This window comes from Ochotona princeps, chromosome 28 (genome assembly GCF_030435755.1).
Source record: "Ochotona princeps isolate mOchPri1 chromosome 28, mOchPri1.hap1, whole genome shotgun sequence".
NCBI classification, from domain to species: Eukaryota; Metazoa; Chordata; class Mammalia; order Lagomorpha; family Ochotonidae; genus Ochotona; species Ochotona princeps.
This window is the reverse complement of record NC_080859.1, coordinates 706,840-723,552: the sequence shown is the minus strand read 5'-3', so window position 1 is coordinate 723,552 and position 16,713 is coordinate 706,840. Positions and strand designations below refer to the sequence as shown.

The following is a 16,713-nucleotide window of genomic DNA, read 5'->3' as shown; positions in this document are numbered from 1 at the left end:
AGCTTGTACCATCAGCGACCCACACTGCACACTGGAGTGTTGGCTCTTGTTCTGGCTATGCTACTTTCGATCCAACTCCCCAGTGAAGCATGGGGGATGCAGCAAGTGAGAGGCCAAGTGCCTGGAGAGCTGGATAGAGTTGCGGACTGCTGGCCTTGGCCAGCCTACTTGGGAAGGGAGCCAACACTGGGCAAGATCTCTGTGTCTCCTTCTATATCCCCAACTTATCAAATACACCAACTGATCTGTGTAAAACACTGCCAGGGCCACCACTTGGTGCTTGCTTGCGTGCATGTAGCTTACGTGGTCTCTGAAGTGGCTCAGCCGTGAGAGGTACCGCTTCCTTGCCGCCACCATGCGGAACCAGGACTGGATCTGAAAGAGGGACAGAGCGAGCCAGGCCATCAGCGGCGGCCGCCACCAGGTCTCATGACCAAAGGGGGCGAATGAGGGACAATGAATGCAGCACTGCTGGGGGTGGGCAGCAAGAAGTGCCTGCTTCCCAGGGACTGCAGGACCCCACAAGACCTTCCTGTGCCCAGAAGCTGCCATTCTGGGGAACTCTGTGTTCTACAGCCCGGTTCTGCGTGGTGTTCAGGTTTCCCACACATTACAAGCCAACATGGTGGGAGGAACAGAAAGGAAAACAGGGTTCCTCCACCACAGGAATGAATTCAGGTGCTGTGGGCCAGCTACAAGACACATCTCCACAGGGTGTCCATGATCAGACACAGGATTAAGCTGCCCATGTGACCTGCAGGTTCTCCCGTCCAGCCGCACTGCAGGTCACACACACACACACACACACAGCCTCACTGCAGGTCACCCCCCCCACACACACACAGAGCCTCACTGCACATCACCTTCCCTCAACACACACAGCCTCACTGCACATCACCCCCTCCCACAGCCTCACTGCAGGTCACCCCCCCACAGCCTCACTGCACGTCACTCCCCCCCCACAGCCTCACTGCACGTCACGCCCCCACACAGCCTCACTGCAAGTCACCCCTCCACACACACAGCCTCTCTGCATGTCACTCCCCACCCCACACACAGCCTCACTGCAGGTCACCCCTCTCTGACACACACAGAGCCTCACTGTAGGTCACCCCCCTACACACACACACAGAGCCTCACTGTAGGTCACCCCCCCCACACACACACAGCCTCACTGCAGGTCACCCCACACACACAGCCTCACTGCAGGTCACCCTCCACACACACACAGCCTCACTGTAGGTCACCCAGAGCCTCACTGTAGGTCACCCCCCACACACACACAGCCTCTCTGCAGGTCACCCCCCCACACACACACAGAGCCTCACTGTAGGTCACCCCTCTGACACACACAGAGCCTCACTGTAGGTCACCCCCCCACACACACACAGAGCCTCACTGTAGGTCATCCCACACACACACACACAGCCTCACTGCAGGTCACCCCACACACACAGCCTCACTGCAGGTCACCCCTCCACACACACACAGCCTCACTGTAGGTCACCCCTCTCTGACACACACACAGAGCCTCACTGTAGGTCACCCCCCCACACACACACAGCCTCACTGCAGGTCACCCCCCCCACAGCCTCACTGCACGTCACCCCACACACACACAGCCTCACTGCAGGTCACCCCCACACATACAGAGCTTCACTGCATCTCTCCCCCACACACCCCCATACACAGCTTCATGTCGGTCTCTCCTTCACTTACATAGTGCTTCACTTCAGGACATCCCCCCTCCTCAGCCCCGGCATCAGCACAAGGAAGGCCAGTGGTGCCCAGTTGGATGGCTGTGGCGGTTACCTTCACAATTTCAGAAACGCTTGCAGCGAATGTCTTCCGCCTCTGCTGGTATGCCTGGCGCTGTTTCTGTCCCTTCCAGAAGGCCTGGGCAGGAGAGGGGCCATAGGGTCACTGAGAGCATTGGTGCCCCCACAGAGGGCCAGACTCTGCCTCCCTGGGCACTGAGTGTCTCCGACGGACGCTCAGCTGAGGAGTCACAAGGGGATACTGTTAGCTTGGCCTCCTGGGCACCTGCTTTGGGGGGACACAACCTGGACTGGATCTGAGCCCTGTTTAGGCCTAACAGAGAGCAGGCAGGACCCAGAGGCCCCGGTGCTTCATCCCTCAGGGACCCCAGCAACCTGGAAGTTGAAGTTCAAAGCCAGGGGCTCCAGAGGCTGGTGTCCCCGGCCTTGGGACACAGGGTGAGTGAGCACTGTGACAACATCCATTTCCTCACACATCCCAGAAGCAAGTCCTCAGGGAGCAGGACCCTCCCCACTTCCCTCCACGTCACTCAGGTATCCTGGCCCTAGCTGCCTACTAAGCCCAAGTTCCTTGATAAAAAGATCAGACAGCAACATTGCGTTTCCTCTCCTGTCTGCACGTGCCAACTCACCTCATTTCATTATTTCAGACAGGATGCATGCCCTGGGCCTCAGAGTGGGCAGGATGGAGCCACAGTCCTCATAGTGCAGGCTCCAGGCTCCCAGCCCTTGCGACACCACAAGCACCTGCTCTAGGCCCCCCAGACAGCACAAGTGCCTGCTCCTGGCCCCTGAGGAATGATGCGTGTCTGTTTACAGTTTAGTTCTGGAGAAGCCCAAACAGCAGGACATACGGAGCCATACACTGGGGTCTACTGCCCTGCGTCTTGCTGTCCCCAGGGGAGGCACCCCCACACTCAGTGCTGCCCTGTCCCGAGACCCTGGGGAGCAAGCAAGTGGGAGATGCAATGTGTTAGGGATGGGGTACTAAGAACTGGACAGTCACAAGGATGAAAGTTCCAGAAGCCATGGGCACTTCTGTGGGGTATTCTAAATCTGGGGAGCCATGGGCAGTCAACAGCGATGCAGGGAAGTGGTCCTCACCCGTGTGTCCAGCAGGGGACAAGAAAGCGTGGACTGGAAGAGGAGGGTGAGAAACAACACGGAGGCTCAGCAAGACTGACCTCCAGGGGCTTGGCGGCGTGGCCTGGTGGCTAAGGTCCTCGCCTTGATCCCATATGGCCGCTGGTTCTGATCCCGGCAGCTCCACTTCCTCTCTATCTCTCCTCCTCTCAGTATATCTGACTTTGTAATAAAAATAAACAAAACAAAACAAAACAAAACAAAAACAAAAACAAAAACAAAAAAAGACTGACCTCCCAGCCTCCCAGTTCTCAGCGCTCTGTCCTGGGGAAACACAGGCCCACATGGACACATGTACTTATGTCATCACACACGTGTGCAAGCACAGGGTGCTGTCCAAGGGGACACACTGACTACACACCATGATGACACGCCAACCAGTCAGCTCACACATGGGTGACAACAGCCAGGCCCACAGCCACGCTGGGGACGATGCCATGCAGCCAGGCCCACTGACACCAGGGACCACGTCTCTAAGTTGTACACAGGAAGGATAATGCCACAGTTGCAACCTCCCTGTTTGGCCTTCCTGAGCACCGGCCACTGTGTCCACAGCACCCCCTGCTGAACAACGCTGAAACTTCATTCAGTTTCACAGGGCCAACCTTGTTTCACTTCTGGGGCTTGGTCCCTGGGGTGCAGAGACGGCTCCCCCAGGGCCCTCTCCCTCACTGGCCACACATGCCTACAGGTGCACGGGATCCTTTGCTCCACCCTCACGTCCATCTTCTCCCTTCTGTAGTGCTGTTGCGATCACAGCCACTCTGTCAGTGCCTGAAACCTCACGGCAGCTCGGTGTTCTAGCGAGCAGGTCACTCCCGACTACAGTGCTCATGTCTGGTCTTGCTGGGCTGTCCTCTGGCCACGGGGCAGCTCCCTGGAGTCTTCGCCTGCTGAATAGGTGCTGACGCAGCTCTGTGTGGGCCCTCTGCGTGGGCCCTGCCTGGGGGTGGGGCATGCCTCCTGGTGAATGTGCTCACACGTCGTCCCTGCACTGCCCCTCCTTCTCTGGGACGAGGGGGACGCACCCGTGGATGTGGGGCTCTGCTCACCCCATTCCTTCCATTCAGCCTGCTCTTCAAATCTCAGGGTTTTCTGGGTCTCATTTACTCATGGCTCCTGAGCGTCTAGTGGCCTGGCCTGCCCACTGACCAGTTCACATCCATTGCTGTTCCAAGGTTTTGCCTCTGTTTGATGTTTAAAGGTTGCATATGGTCTTCCTCTTTGTTTCAAATGGGTTCACAATGACTCGTTGTCATTTTTCTGCAAAGCCACTTCCAGCACCACTGCAGACTTTGGAGCCTGTGTCTCTCTCTCAGTGTCCACCGGTGGTTTTACTGAAATCGTGATTCTCTTGCTGTAGGTTAGGGGGTGTTACGATTGACACGTTGGAAACATTTAAGAGATTGAAACTGGCACAGCATGGGTAACCTGGGACGCTCTGCCCCCTCCCCACAGCACAAGTGAGGCAGGAGAATGCTGCCTCTTGACCAGCACGCCGGGCAGATGTCTGGTTGCCCCCTGGGGGCCTTGGACTGAGTAGGGAGAGCCCCTCACCATGGCCAGCTGGGACAACTCCTCATGTGAGCTCTCCATGGCCTGCAACAGGCACTTGAGGATAGGAACCCACCTCCTGACTCACCACCAGGCCGCCTCTGGCACACCAGGGCAGGCACAGAGGAGGCGGTCCCTGAGGCTGGCTGGGTTGCATCCTAGTCCTGCACACCACTGGTGGTTCCTACCCCAGCCTCAGGGTCCCCCCAGACCAAGTCCCGTCCTGCCAAGTGGCCTCAAGTCGCTTCCAGTATAGGGGAGCTTTCTGCTGCGGTCTGTCACCCTCCCCACCTGCTCTCCTCCAGGGCCTTTCTGTGCCCAGCGACCCAACACGGGGTGGCTCATCCTTGGAGCCTACACCGCCACTTCCTCCGCCGCCTTCTCCTGCAGTTCCACAGAGCTCACGGGAGGGTCTAATGGCCCTTGCCAGGTTGTTCGTGCTTACCATGTCGGTCCGCCCTGGCACTGCTTGGTTCTTGTGGACACATAGTTCTGTCCTACAGTCTGTCTCAGCTTCCTTGGCTGCCAGCTGCCCCTTCACTTCACTCTGCCATCTGACATCTCCCTCCTCAGGAGCTCATGGCACGTCCAGCAGACTCTGCCTCCTGGAGGGACATCCTTAGTGTCCACAGCAGGTTGCCCTCCTCCCTCTGCGTCTACGTCAAGTTCTCAACCTCAGTGACAAGCAGACACCTCTGGCTCACTCATTCTTCAGTCCATCAGGGCTCCCACTTACAACGGACACACAGCTGTGTAGCTTCCCCGCATCCCTCGTTGCTAACCTTGAGGGCTGGGGCTGCTCACACACCCTCCGCTCCTCCCAGCACTCCCAATGCAGCAGGTGGAGGCTAGGGCTGGGTTCTGGCATCTGGGGACCTGTCCTGAGGTTCCTCGGGCTCCATGGCCCGCACTGCCAAGCCTGCAGTGGACTCCAGCGGTCTCACTGGTGGTTGCTTGGAATGCAGTGTGGGCTAACGTACATTCAGGGCTGTACTCACTCCCTGCGTGTGCTGTTTAGCGTGACCATCAGGGAATAACCTAGAAACTTCACCAGCTCCCAGGCAACCCTGTACACAACAGCATCAGGTTCACACCTCTCAAACTGTTCGTCATGCTGACATTCTAGGCTCTTGGAATACACAAACACATAGTGCCCAGAGCACGCAAGACACACGCTGGTAAAAGCCTGCATGTGACAGCCAGGTGGGGTGGGTGGGAGAGCTGCCAGGACCAAGGGTAGCCAACTGGTGAAGGTATGACGGGCCTTCAGGGAGCAGGTGGCAGAGGGAGCCAGGGCAGCCTGGAGATAGCCAGGCCCCCGCCTGAGAGCCACGGGCCTTAGACAGTCCATGGCTGCAAACTCGGGAAAGCAGGAGCGCTCAGTGGCTTGAGCTCCATTTGCCCATCAGTTCCTACAGGCAAGACGGAAACAGGACTGTGACACCACCTGCCACACGCAGCCACAAAAAGCCAACCGCAGAGTGCCCACATGGACGTCAGAGCGACACTGTGATGGGGGTCCACATCACTAGGACAGCTCCCTTTGCGGGGCCTGGCAGCAAGCACCTGGGGGCAAGGATCAGAGATCCCATAGCTGGACTGCAAGGCTGGTGTTGGCTGAGCTCCCGCCAGCGGGCCACTCCAGGGCTGTGAGCGCCAAGCAGAGGGAATAGCCTCACATACCTGGATCTTGACCACATTCTCTTCCTGGCCATGCAAGAATGATTTCCTAGCTTCGAACTCCTCCCTAAGGGCGGGTCCGAGCCGCATGCTCTGAAAGCGAAGGAGAGAGTCCTGGGACGCCGACCACATCTGCTCACGGATGTACTCTCGCGTGACCCTCTCGACGGCATCCTGGCAAGAGACACGGCTCACGTTATACGTAAAGGACACACGTGATGACTTCTGGGGGAGTCGTCCCTCGGGTAATGACTGAGAAAGTGGTTTTTTTTGTTTGTTTGTTTTGTTTTGTTTTTGTTTTCTGCTTGGCTTAAACACAAACAGTGCCCAGCTGAGCCTCAGCTTGGAGTGTCACTGCAGAGGACAGATGGTGGCCAAGCTGTACAGACAACGTTGGCACAGGCCAGGTGCAAAGCCTGGGCTCCTCCACACAGACAAGGACAACGGCCAGAGAAGTGGGAGGAGCATCAACACCTCTCCCAGCCTGCACAGGCCCACCCCAGCGTGCGCCGCAGAGGTAGGGCAGAAGAGAGGGCAGAGCAGTGGGGGGCAGCACGTCCTGCCAGCCTGCACAGTGTGCGCTGCAGAGCTAGGGCAAAGACAAAGACAAGGACAAGAAAGCGGGCTGAAGGCGGAGAGAGGATGTGGAGGGAAGAAGGGGTCGAGGGGTGCTGTGCAGGAGGTGGTGAGCAGGCTCTCTGAGAAGCAAAGGCAGAGATGACACATGCTTCCTCCGGGCTGGGTCGGGGAGCAGGCTGGTGAGATGGCTCACAGCAGACACAAGTCCCTTGGCAGGAGAGCCACACAAGTGCCCACACCCATTTCAGATCTGTCCTGAGTGGGGTGGGAGCCAGCACTGCTTTGTTGTCCTGGCTGGGGGGCGCCGGCACTGGAGTGAGACCCCATCTGGTCATCTCTGACCGTCACCTCTGCCACATTGCTTCTCATGGCTCTGCCAGGCCATGTGTCTTTGGCATGGCCCACTACTCCACTTCTCAAAGCCATGGCACACCACCACCTTCCTGATGCCATACAAGCCAGGCTCTCTATTGCCCTTTGGCTGAATCACACCAGTCGGGGCCTGGGCGAGCCTCCGCAGAGGCTGCACCGTGATGCCACTGCTCTGGGGGCCTGCCCAGCCTTACTGACCAGACAAACCCATGCTGCATGTCTTGTCTGAGGCTTCCAGAATGCAGTTTGATCACCACCAGCTCTTCCCACTAGATAGCTGGACGTGCCTCAGGCCCAGCTTCTGGTCTTGGTATCCATGCTGGGACAGGTAGGCTTGCCACGCCCATCTCGCCTCACTGCCAGAACCACTTGGAGGTCCAGGTTGCGTGGACAGTGAAGCCCAGCTGGGGGACGGGGCCTGGGATGGGCCCGTGCCTGCTGAGGGTGCTGTACATGGTGTCTCGCCACTGGCTGCCTCGGTTTCCCTGCCTGGAACAAGGGAAGCAGGTGAATATGTTCTGCCTCCACTTGGGATCCAAATGAGGTGCAAACACACAGAAGAGTTGGGGTGCAGGGCTGAGCAGGCACGGCTGGCAGGGCCACACGTCACGGGGCATCGCTGGGCATGGTTCTTAAGACGATGACCTGTGGCCAAGCCTCTTCTCAGACGTCCTACGAGGTCCAACGGCTCCCACTCAAGGGCTTCTGCCTCCTCTCCCCTCCTTTTTCTCCAAAGTGGCCCCTGGGCCTCCCACGAGTGGACAGAGGAGCCTCGCACAGAAGTACCTCAGCTCATACAAACTGGTGGACGTTCGGGGTGGACTCAGGGCTAAAATGGACCAGGAGGCGTCCCACAGAATGAGAAAAAACTTCTGAGCAGGATATGTGAACGCACACTCTTCTCAATAGCTCCTTCTGCTGGGAGCTCACAGATCAGCCTCATGGTTGCCGTGATCCTGTGAGGGGTGACCCACGCTGTCCCCTCTGCCCCCTGCAGGACACACAGAGGAGGACCACTCACATAAATTGCTAGTTACAACCAGAGGGAGAAGGGATATGCAGCTTTGGATGGCAAAATCTGGTAGCCTGGATATTCGATGTCTCAAACGTTACCTGTAAGAGACCCTGAGTGGTTCTGTAGATCTACCTCACTACATCACGCTGAGCACAACATGTGACATGCCTTTTGCTTTTAGGTTAGCTGATAATAGGTCGTGTGTAAAACACACAGAATTCTGCTCTCTGCATTTCCTCTGGGGACAGGCACACTCAGTGCCACAGAAATCATGCTGCCACCCAACAGCGTCACACTAGGGCAACACCCTGGGAGGGACATCCACACACCACACGACAGACATGGAGCCAAGTCGACTGCCCCGGAGGGGTGTGCTCAGGCTCCAGAACCGTGCTGAGCATGCCACGGTGGCCGCCTTGGGGGATGCAGACGGGCCCAGCTGATGCCCACTCTTGGTCCCTGGTTTGCCTGATCACAGCCTGGGAGCTTCATGGGGAGAGGACCAGTGCTGCATGTGGGAAACGCACCCTCCCTGTTCTTTGGAAATACGTGGTACTGCGGCTCGAAAAGCATTATGTTAAGTGGGGGAGAGGAAGAGTTAAGACATCCCAGATCTCACCAGCCGAGCTTACTGTGTGCTGCAGGAAAGCTCAGGGGCTGGTTCCTCAGGAGGATCGTGTGCCCCAGGGACCTGCCCTGTTCCGCGTGGACACAACCCCAAAAGCAGCACAACGTGGCCATGTTCAGCAAAGCCTCAGGGCTCTCCTCCAGCCTCACTCCTGGGAAGTCTGATGACCTGGTCTTCCCAGTTCTCCCATGCTTTAACACCAGGACATGGCCACCTTGCTCTCACACTGGCCACCTACCTCGATTTCCTGCTCCATGAGCCAGGATTCTTTGGTCAGGCAGGGCTCAGGCGGGGTCCAGACGCCCTCTCCTGACTCCACATTGTAGTAGTAGTCATGATTCTCCTTCACAGTGAATCGCAGCCACGGTCCCTCTTCACCAGATGCTGCAAATGAAAGTTAGTCAACATGTGCACAGGGACAGAGTCCTACTCGCACGTGTAAAACAAGCCAAAAAACTTGGTTTCAAAGTTTTGACTTGGACCAAGCTGACCCACCTGCTGTGATGTCTCTCCCAGCCTTTGCAGGTGGATCAGAGTTCAAGAGATCAGAACTGCAGTGCAGCGGCACCTCATGTGGCTGCTCCACTTTTGAGCCACCTGGACAGCAGTGGAGGACGGCCCAAGGCCTGGGGCTCCTGCATCTATGTGGGAGACCCTGGCTGTCGTCTGGTCTAGCCCTGATCATTATGGCCAATTGGGGAATAAACCAGCAAACAGAAGCTCAGGTGCTCTAACACATCTTTAAAAAATTTTCTCCCACAGAGCCATACTGGTGTTCTAAACACCACTGCATGCAGTGAGGCTGGGATGTCATGTAACCATGGCATTTCTGCCCCAAGAACAGTCAGACTCAGGGATAGGAGGCGCTGTGAACACACCATTCTCTCCCTGGAGTGCGAACTGGGAGTGCAGGGGACTGTGAGAAACCAAGCACGGCAGCGGGAGGTGGCCAAGGGGCCCCAGGACTCTCACCATATGCCCAGCTGGTGGGACCACCATGAGGGGAGAGGAAGGCAGCCAAGGGGCCCCAGGACTCTCCCTCCGTCTGCCTGGCTGGTGGGACTGACACGAGGTGAGAGGCTGCTGCACACTTTATAAAGGACACACTTCACAGCGCATGAAGAGAGACATTGGTACACTCCCAATGAGGGGGGCTGCTGGGGAAACAGAAATCTCCAAGACCATAGCAGTGAGGGAACTTCTAAACACTCTGCCTCATACGGATGACAAAAACCATCTCAGAAATGCTCAGCTGCAGGTACAAGAAAGAAAACACAGTGCCATGGAACCACCGCAGGTAAAACGACAAACATGAAGTGGTAATCACACATGGAGTGTAACCACGTGGGAAATGACATGCACAGTGGTGGGCCGCGAGGCAAGGGCCTACCCCTCTCAGACTTGTGCTGCTTCTCCGTCATGAGGGCATCATGGTAGCTGTCGGCACACTCAGGGAGGATGTCGTTCGGGTAACACGAGCTGGACTTCAAGATGGACAAAATGTTGCTGGACTTCACCCCTTCCAAACACTGGTTGACGTCAACCACCAGTGTCACCCCTGGCGATGAAAAACACTTGTGTGAAGGGCTTGTTTCCACTGACTCCAAAGGCACACAGACGCGTCACTCACTCAGCCGTTTGAAAATGCCTGAGTTGCTAGGAGTCTGTGCTGCTGGCGCCCATACCGGGCCACTTAGCCTGTAAGAACAAATGTTCTACAGCGTTCTAGAAAGGCACAGCTGGTAGATTTCTGCAATGGAATCGAGAATCTAGGAGCCAGTGCTGACCACAGGCACATCCTCCATCTCAGATTTCTGCCCCTCCCCCTGAAGGAAACTTATGAATCTCGTGGTCACTTAAAGATGGCTAACTAGGGCCCAGCAGCGTGGCCTAGTGGCTAAAGTCCTCGCCTTGAACACGCCAGGATCCCATATGGGTGCTGGTTCTAATCCCGGCAGCTCCACTTCCCATCCAGCCCCCTGTTTGTGGCCTGGGAAAGCAGTGGAGGACGGCCCAAAGCTTTGGGACCCTGCACCCCCACGGGAGACCTGGAGGAGGTTCCTGGTTCCCGACTTTGGATTGGTGCAGCATTGGCCATTGAGGCTCACTTGGGGAGTGAATCATCAGATGGAAGATCTTCCTCACTGTCTCTCCTCTCTGTATATCTGGCTTTGTAATAAAAATAAACAAATCTTAAAAAAAAATATGGCTAACTCAAAGATCTCTTCATCAATTTCAGTTGCAGCTCAGAATACTCTGGTGCACACAGCAGAACCAATGTTCTCCTAGTCTAGAAATGCACTGAGTTAGAAAAGTAGAACAATAGCATTGACAACACACACCACATACACCACACATGTCATACATACTGCACACCACACCATGCCACACGAATAGCTGTGTACCACATACACACAGCACATGGATAATAAACACACCAGACACCGCACACACACCACACCACACCATAGCACATGTATACCTGTATACCACATACACACAGCACATGGATAACACACACACACCATATACAGACACCACACACACCATATACAGACACTACACACACCACACGTCACACACACTGCACACTACACCATAGCACATGTATACCTGTGTACCACATACACACAGCACATAGATAACACACATACACTACATAGACACCACACACATGCACCTCAAACACACTCTCACACATGCCACACACATGTACCACACACACACACCACAAGCAGAAGCCATGTCACAGGGCTTCCCAGGGGAAAGAAGGGTGTGACAGCTCACCCATCCTTTTCACTCACATGTGCCAAACTCCGATACTCGAGAGTGCGACGCGTGCCATGACCACCAAACCACGATTCCATTCACATGTGTGCAGACTATGAGTGATGAGGGGTGGGCTGCCAGCTCAATTTCATACAAGCCAATTTCATCCAACAGAGGAAGTGAGCGGCCTTGCCCAGTAGACCCCCAGCACAAGGCGAGCACTGCCTCCTGCTCCTCGGGAAAGCCACGAGGGGGGAGGGAGACAGACAGCCCATGCGAGGTGTGCTCTGCACCGACTCTCACTCTGTGGGGACCGCTTCCTGTGAAGGCCCAAGATGTCTTCACATAACATTCGCTGTCTGGCTGATCATCTCCCCACAGCCCCACAGCTCCAGGTACACAGCAGCACAGTGTCTTCCCAAGCTCTGGGCCACCAGCTGACCGTGCTGACCAACAAAACCCAGGTATCACCCCTGCTCAGGGACAAGGAAAGGAAGGCTTCCCGGGACCTCCCATGGGGTTGAAGTTGGCTTCACTGCTGAGCCCCAACAACTCTAAGGCACTCCTGGGGGGCCACAGGATGTCCCAGTAGGGGTGAGAAAACTTCTCATGGGGCAAATGTCCCAAAGGACTCCTCAGGGTACAGCAATGAAAAGCTGGCTGGACTCCAGGAAACTGAGGGCAGAGCAGGGGTTAGTCTCGTGGTACAGGGCATTAGGCTGTTCCTGGGTACGTCTGTGCCTCCTCTGGGAGTGCCAGTCACATCCTGGCACCTCTGCTTTCCCTGGGAGAGCAGCAGCCGGCCCAGGTGTGGGGGCCCTGCCAGCTATGGGGGACCCCGAGGGAACTCTGGGCTCCTGGTTCCAGTCTGGCTGAGCTCTGGCTCCTGTGACACTTTGGGGAGTGGGCTGACGGGCAGAGTATCTCTTTAGGCAAGTGCACAGTAAGGAGGAGCTTGGGACCAGACTACCTTCCAGGTCTGACCCGAGAGGATAATCTGTGGCTGGTACATTTCCTCTGTGCAGGGTAAGGGCTGCGTGTCTGGGACATGGCCGGGGTCTCCATCCAGTCCTTCTGCTCCTCCACAGTCTTCTTGAAAACCCAGCACACTCCCAGCTGAAGTATGGTAAGCACTGCTGCCGCATGTTACACCATCGGGGTCTACTGGGGGCCGGGGGAGGTTCCACTGGACCACTAACTCCTGCTGGCTGCTGCTCTGACCATTGGCCCATGGGTCCACTCCGTGGTCTGTAAGCGGGGGGGGCCGGCTGAGTGGCTGCAACACTGCCTGCACGTTCCCACCCCACCCCACCCAGGCAAGCGAGGATCTGCAGTCGGCTGGGCCCCAACCCCAGCAAGCTCCTGCCCTGTGCTCTGCCGGCCAGCTCGCCCACTTCCTTGTCTGCCTGCCTGTTCACCCACCCTACTGGCCATGCTTCCTGGGAGAACTCCAAGGACGTGAGAGGAGGAAGAGGAGTAGTGTGGTCCATGAAGCAGCAACAAGTCAGCCTCAGGATTTAGCCATGAAGCCTGAGGGCCAGGAACCATGTGTGCCATGTGGATTCAGCATGGTAACATCTCATTCTTGGGGCAGTGTGCAGGGACCAGGTGACAACACCTGCCCGCCACCCCTGGGAGGGAGGGACACACTGACCACACATGCTCAAGGTGAGCAGGGCCGGTGCGGCCAGAGGCTTACACTGCTTGACTTGGTCCTGGTCCATGTTGGCCTCGTCGACGGCTTGCTGGATCTCGTCAAGCCACAGCGCCTTGGACGTGCTCTCGGCATCCTGGGAACAGCGGCAGGGACAGAGACCACGGTGAGCGGGCCACATGGAGGGCAGCTGCCTCTCTGCTTTTCATCCTGCTTGTCACACCACACCTCACAGGCAGTGACCTTGAGCACAGTCGCCACTACAGCAGAGACCCTACAACCACCGCACTCTGTATGACTCCCACCTACACTTCACACCACCTTCAGTCCACACCTCACCCCTACACACCCACAGTCCACACCTCACCCTACATACCCACGGTACACACCTCACCCTTACACACACCCACGGTCCACACCTCACCCCTACATGCCCACAGTCTACAACTCACCCTTACACACACCCACAGTCCACACCTCACCCTACCTACCCACAGTCCACAACTCACCCCTACACGCCCACAGTCCACACCTCACCCCTACATGCCCACAGTCCACACCTCACCCTTACACACACCCACAGTCCACAACTTACCCCTACATGCCCACCATCCACACCTTACCCTTACACACCCCACAGTCCACACCTCACAACAATCTCAGGACACAGCATACCTACACACTACACAGTCCACAACTCACCCCTACACACCCACAGTCACACCTCACCCCATCCCCTTCACTCGTGACACTAGCCTGTACCTCTCTGTTTCGTTAGCACCTGCCACCACCCTCTGTGAAAGGCTCTTCCAGCTGCTCCTGTCAACACCTCATGCTCCAACCACACACATTCTGAGGTTCCCCTGCTCTTCCCCCTGGTGCCTCTGCATTCCTAGGGAATATTTCCAGTGAAAGGAAACAGACAATGGATAGTCATCAAACTCAGAGGTAAACAAACAAAAGGATGTGGCTGCTACTAGTAAGCTGAGCGTGGTGGAGAAGACAGCCTGTGTGGCAATAATCGCTTAGATGTGATGAGGCCCACTGTGGACTTGGCACAGAGATTGGCTGGGTGAGGTTGTGGCCCTGTATGAGTGACACTGCGCCTAGGCACTGGGTCAGAGCAGGGAGGGTGGGAAGGGGGCACCCTGGGTTTCACAGACCCCAAGAAGAGGCAGCAGAGGTGCAGAGGGGAGTGGTGGGCTCTGGCCCATGCCTGGGCTGTGCTGGGTGCCACCCCTTTGGGTGAGCACTCACAACATGTCAGGCAGACCACTCACCTTCCAGGCAGGCTGTACTACGGCCTCCTGGGGCACACAGGTAGCCCGCTCTGTCCTCCAAGCAGGCTGCAGACCCGCCTCCTGGGGCACATAGGCAGCCCCATCTGTCCTCCAGGCAGGCTCCTGACCCCGCTTCCTGGGGCACCTAGGCACCACAACACCACCCTGCTTTTTCTCCAACAGCAGTCAGTTATCACCCCATCACTACAAGTCAGATTGCGATGTCCCATTCCTGTCTGCCTGGGACACATGGCTGCTGTCACATCAGGATTCTTCCTGGCACCTGTGGACGCTGCTCAGCCTTGGCCTCCACATCCGTGGCATGACAGGGAAGTGGGTATAAGGGTCCAGGTGCTGTACCACAACGAGGGTAAAGTTCGAGAACTCGTGTGAATCATGAGAGACATGGCAGCTGAGGCCTCTGGGTCGCAGCAGCCTCAGTGGCACTGCAGGATGAGCAGCAACAATCCTGGCAATCGCTCCCTCTCGTCTCAGTATGACCCTGCATCCCCACGGGAGCTGCTGGCTCAGCAGGGGCCAGGTGGCCGCTCTGCCCTGTTCCTCCACCAAGGTACACACTTCCCAGTGGTTCTGACTCCGTGTCCAAGCCACGCATGTCCTTCATGCACGCAGACCGCAGAGTCGCCAGGGGCTCCTTGTTCCTGTGTCAACTGCTGCCCTCTAATTACCCTTTCCCTGGTAAGTCTTCAGGTACCTCCGAATGGGGACAGAAGACACACCCATGAACCACACATCCCTCTCATGTCCTTCTGCCTTCCACAGGCTGCATGCTACATGGCGTACACAGCATCTGGCACCACTCACCTGCCACTGCATGCGTGCACACGATATCAGCACAATACCCACAGCACCCACCACCACATGTGCCCACAGCATCTGCCAACACATGCGCAGATGGGACACGCACCCTGCACACAGCACCCACTACTGCCGACACACGCGCAGATGGGACACGCACCCTGCACACAGCACCCACTACTGCCGACACACGCGCAGATGGGACACGCACCCTGCACACAGCACCCACTACTGCCGACACACGCGCAGATGGGACACGCACCCTGCACACAGCACCCACTACTGCCGACACACGCGCAGATGGGACACGCATCCTGCACACAGCACCCACTACTGCCGACACACGCGCAGATGGGACACGCATCCTGCACACAGCACCCACTATTGTCGACACACGCGCAGATGGGACACGCACCCTGCACACAGCACCCACTGTCACACGTACACTTGTCATGTTCACTACATGTGCATGTCTGACACAGGAAGACAACAGCCCAAGGACCCACATCTGGTTCAAGGGCACCAGCTGTGAATGGAGGTGGGTGAGGCCCCTCGCCTGCCCTCCCAGGCCCATGCTGAGCTCCCAAGCAGCACAACAGTGTGGCCCTGCTTAGAACACATGCCCCAGCTCACCCTGAGCTTCCGCAACTTGGCCTGGGACAGCACATCCTGGTAGTGCTGGGCATGGGCTGGGTCCACATTTCGGATCTTAGCAGTTGGCAGCAACAGCGCATCCAGGGTCTTCAGAGGGTTTCCCTGGTCGATGGCCTCGTTGATATAGCCCATGGCCACCACCACTGTGAGAGAAAGAGGGGACAGTTAATCCAGGACCTCCTGTGTCTACACTGCAGGAAGAGGGGCATCCGGTACCCACCTCCTGTGTCTACACTGCAGGAAGAGGGGCGTCCGGTACCCACCTCCTGTGTCTACACTGCAGGAAGAGGGGCGTCCTGTACCCACCTCCTGTGTCTACACTGCAGGAAGAGGGGCGTCCTGTACCCACCTCCTGTGTCTACACTGAGTTTGTACCATTGTGCTCTGCTTGACATAGCAGGATGGCACGAGGCAGGATTACACGATGCCTCTGCGGGGCTCTCTGCACACAGAGGGTATCCTGACGTGGAGGTGAAACATTCCATTCTCAGGGGTAACCAGTGACCCCCTCCCACCAGGTCCACAGTTCAGAGTAACACTAGAACATGACACAGGTGCTGAAAAGTACAAACAGCACACCCAGAACAAAACCAGACAGCAGCCCGGGGCCCACAGGCACCTGAACAGCCAGACAACAGCCTGGGCCCACAGGCACCTGAACAGCCAGACAACAGCCTGGGCCACAGCCACTTGAACAGGCAGACAGCAGCCCAAGGACCACAGGCACCTGAATAGCAGACAGCAGCCTGGGCCACAGCCACCTGAACAGGCAGACAGCAGCCCAAGGA

At 57.0% G+C, this 16,713-nt stretch overlaps 1 protein-coding gene across 4 annotated transcripts in view; it reads right to left on the bottom strand.

The window, feature by feature from the left end:
• Positions 1-16,713, bottom strand: part of IQGAP2 (IQ motif containing GTPase activating protein 2) — a 112,224-nt gene that overhangs the window by 32,761 nt on the left and 62,750 nt on the right. For all 4 annotated transcript variants that reach the window (XM_058656410.1, XM_058656407.1, XM_058656408.1 and 1 more), the window contains 7 exons: positions 15,905-16,068; positions 13,218-13,308; positions 10,140-10,307; positions 8,988-9,133; positions 6,159-6,329; positions 1,813-1,896; positions 304-375 (listed from right to left, as the gene is read on the bottom strand). In XM_058656410.1, the coding sequence (XP_058512393.1) occupies positions 304-375; positions 1,813-1,896; positions 6,159-6,329; positions 8,988-9,133; positions 10,140-10,307; positions 13,218-13,308; positions 15,905-16,068 (896 nt within the window). The remainder of the gene's footprint in view (positions 1-303; positions 376-1,812; positions 1,897-6,158; positions 6,330-8,987; positions 9,134-10,139; positions 10,308-13,217; positions 13,309-15,904; positions 16,069-16,713) is intronic.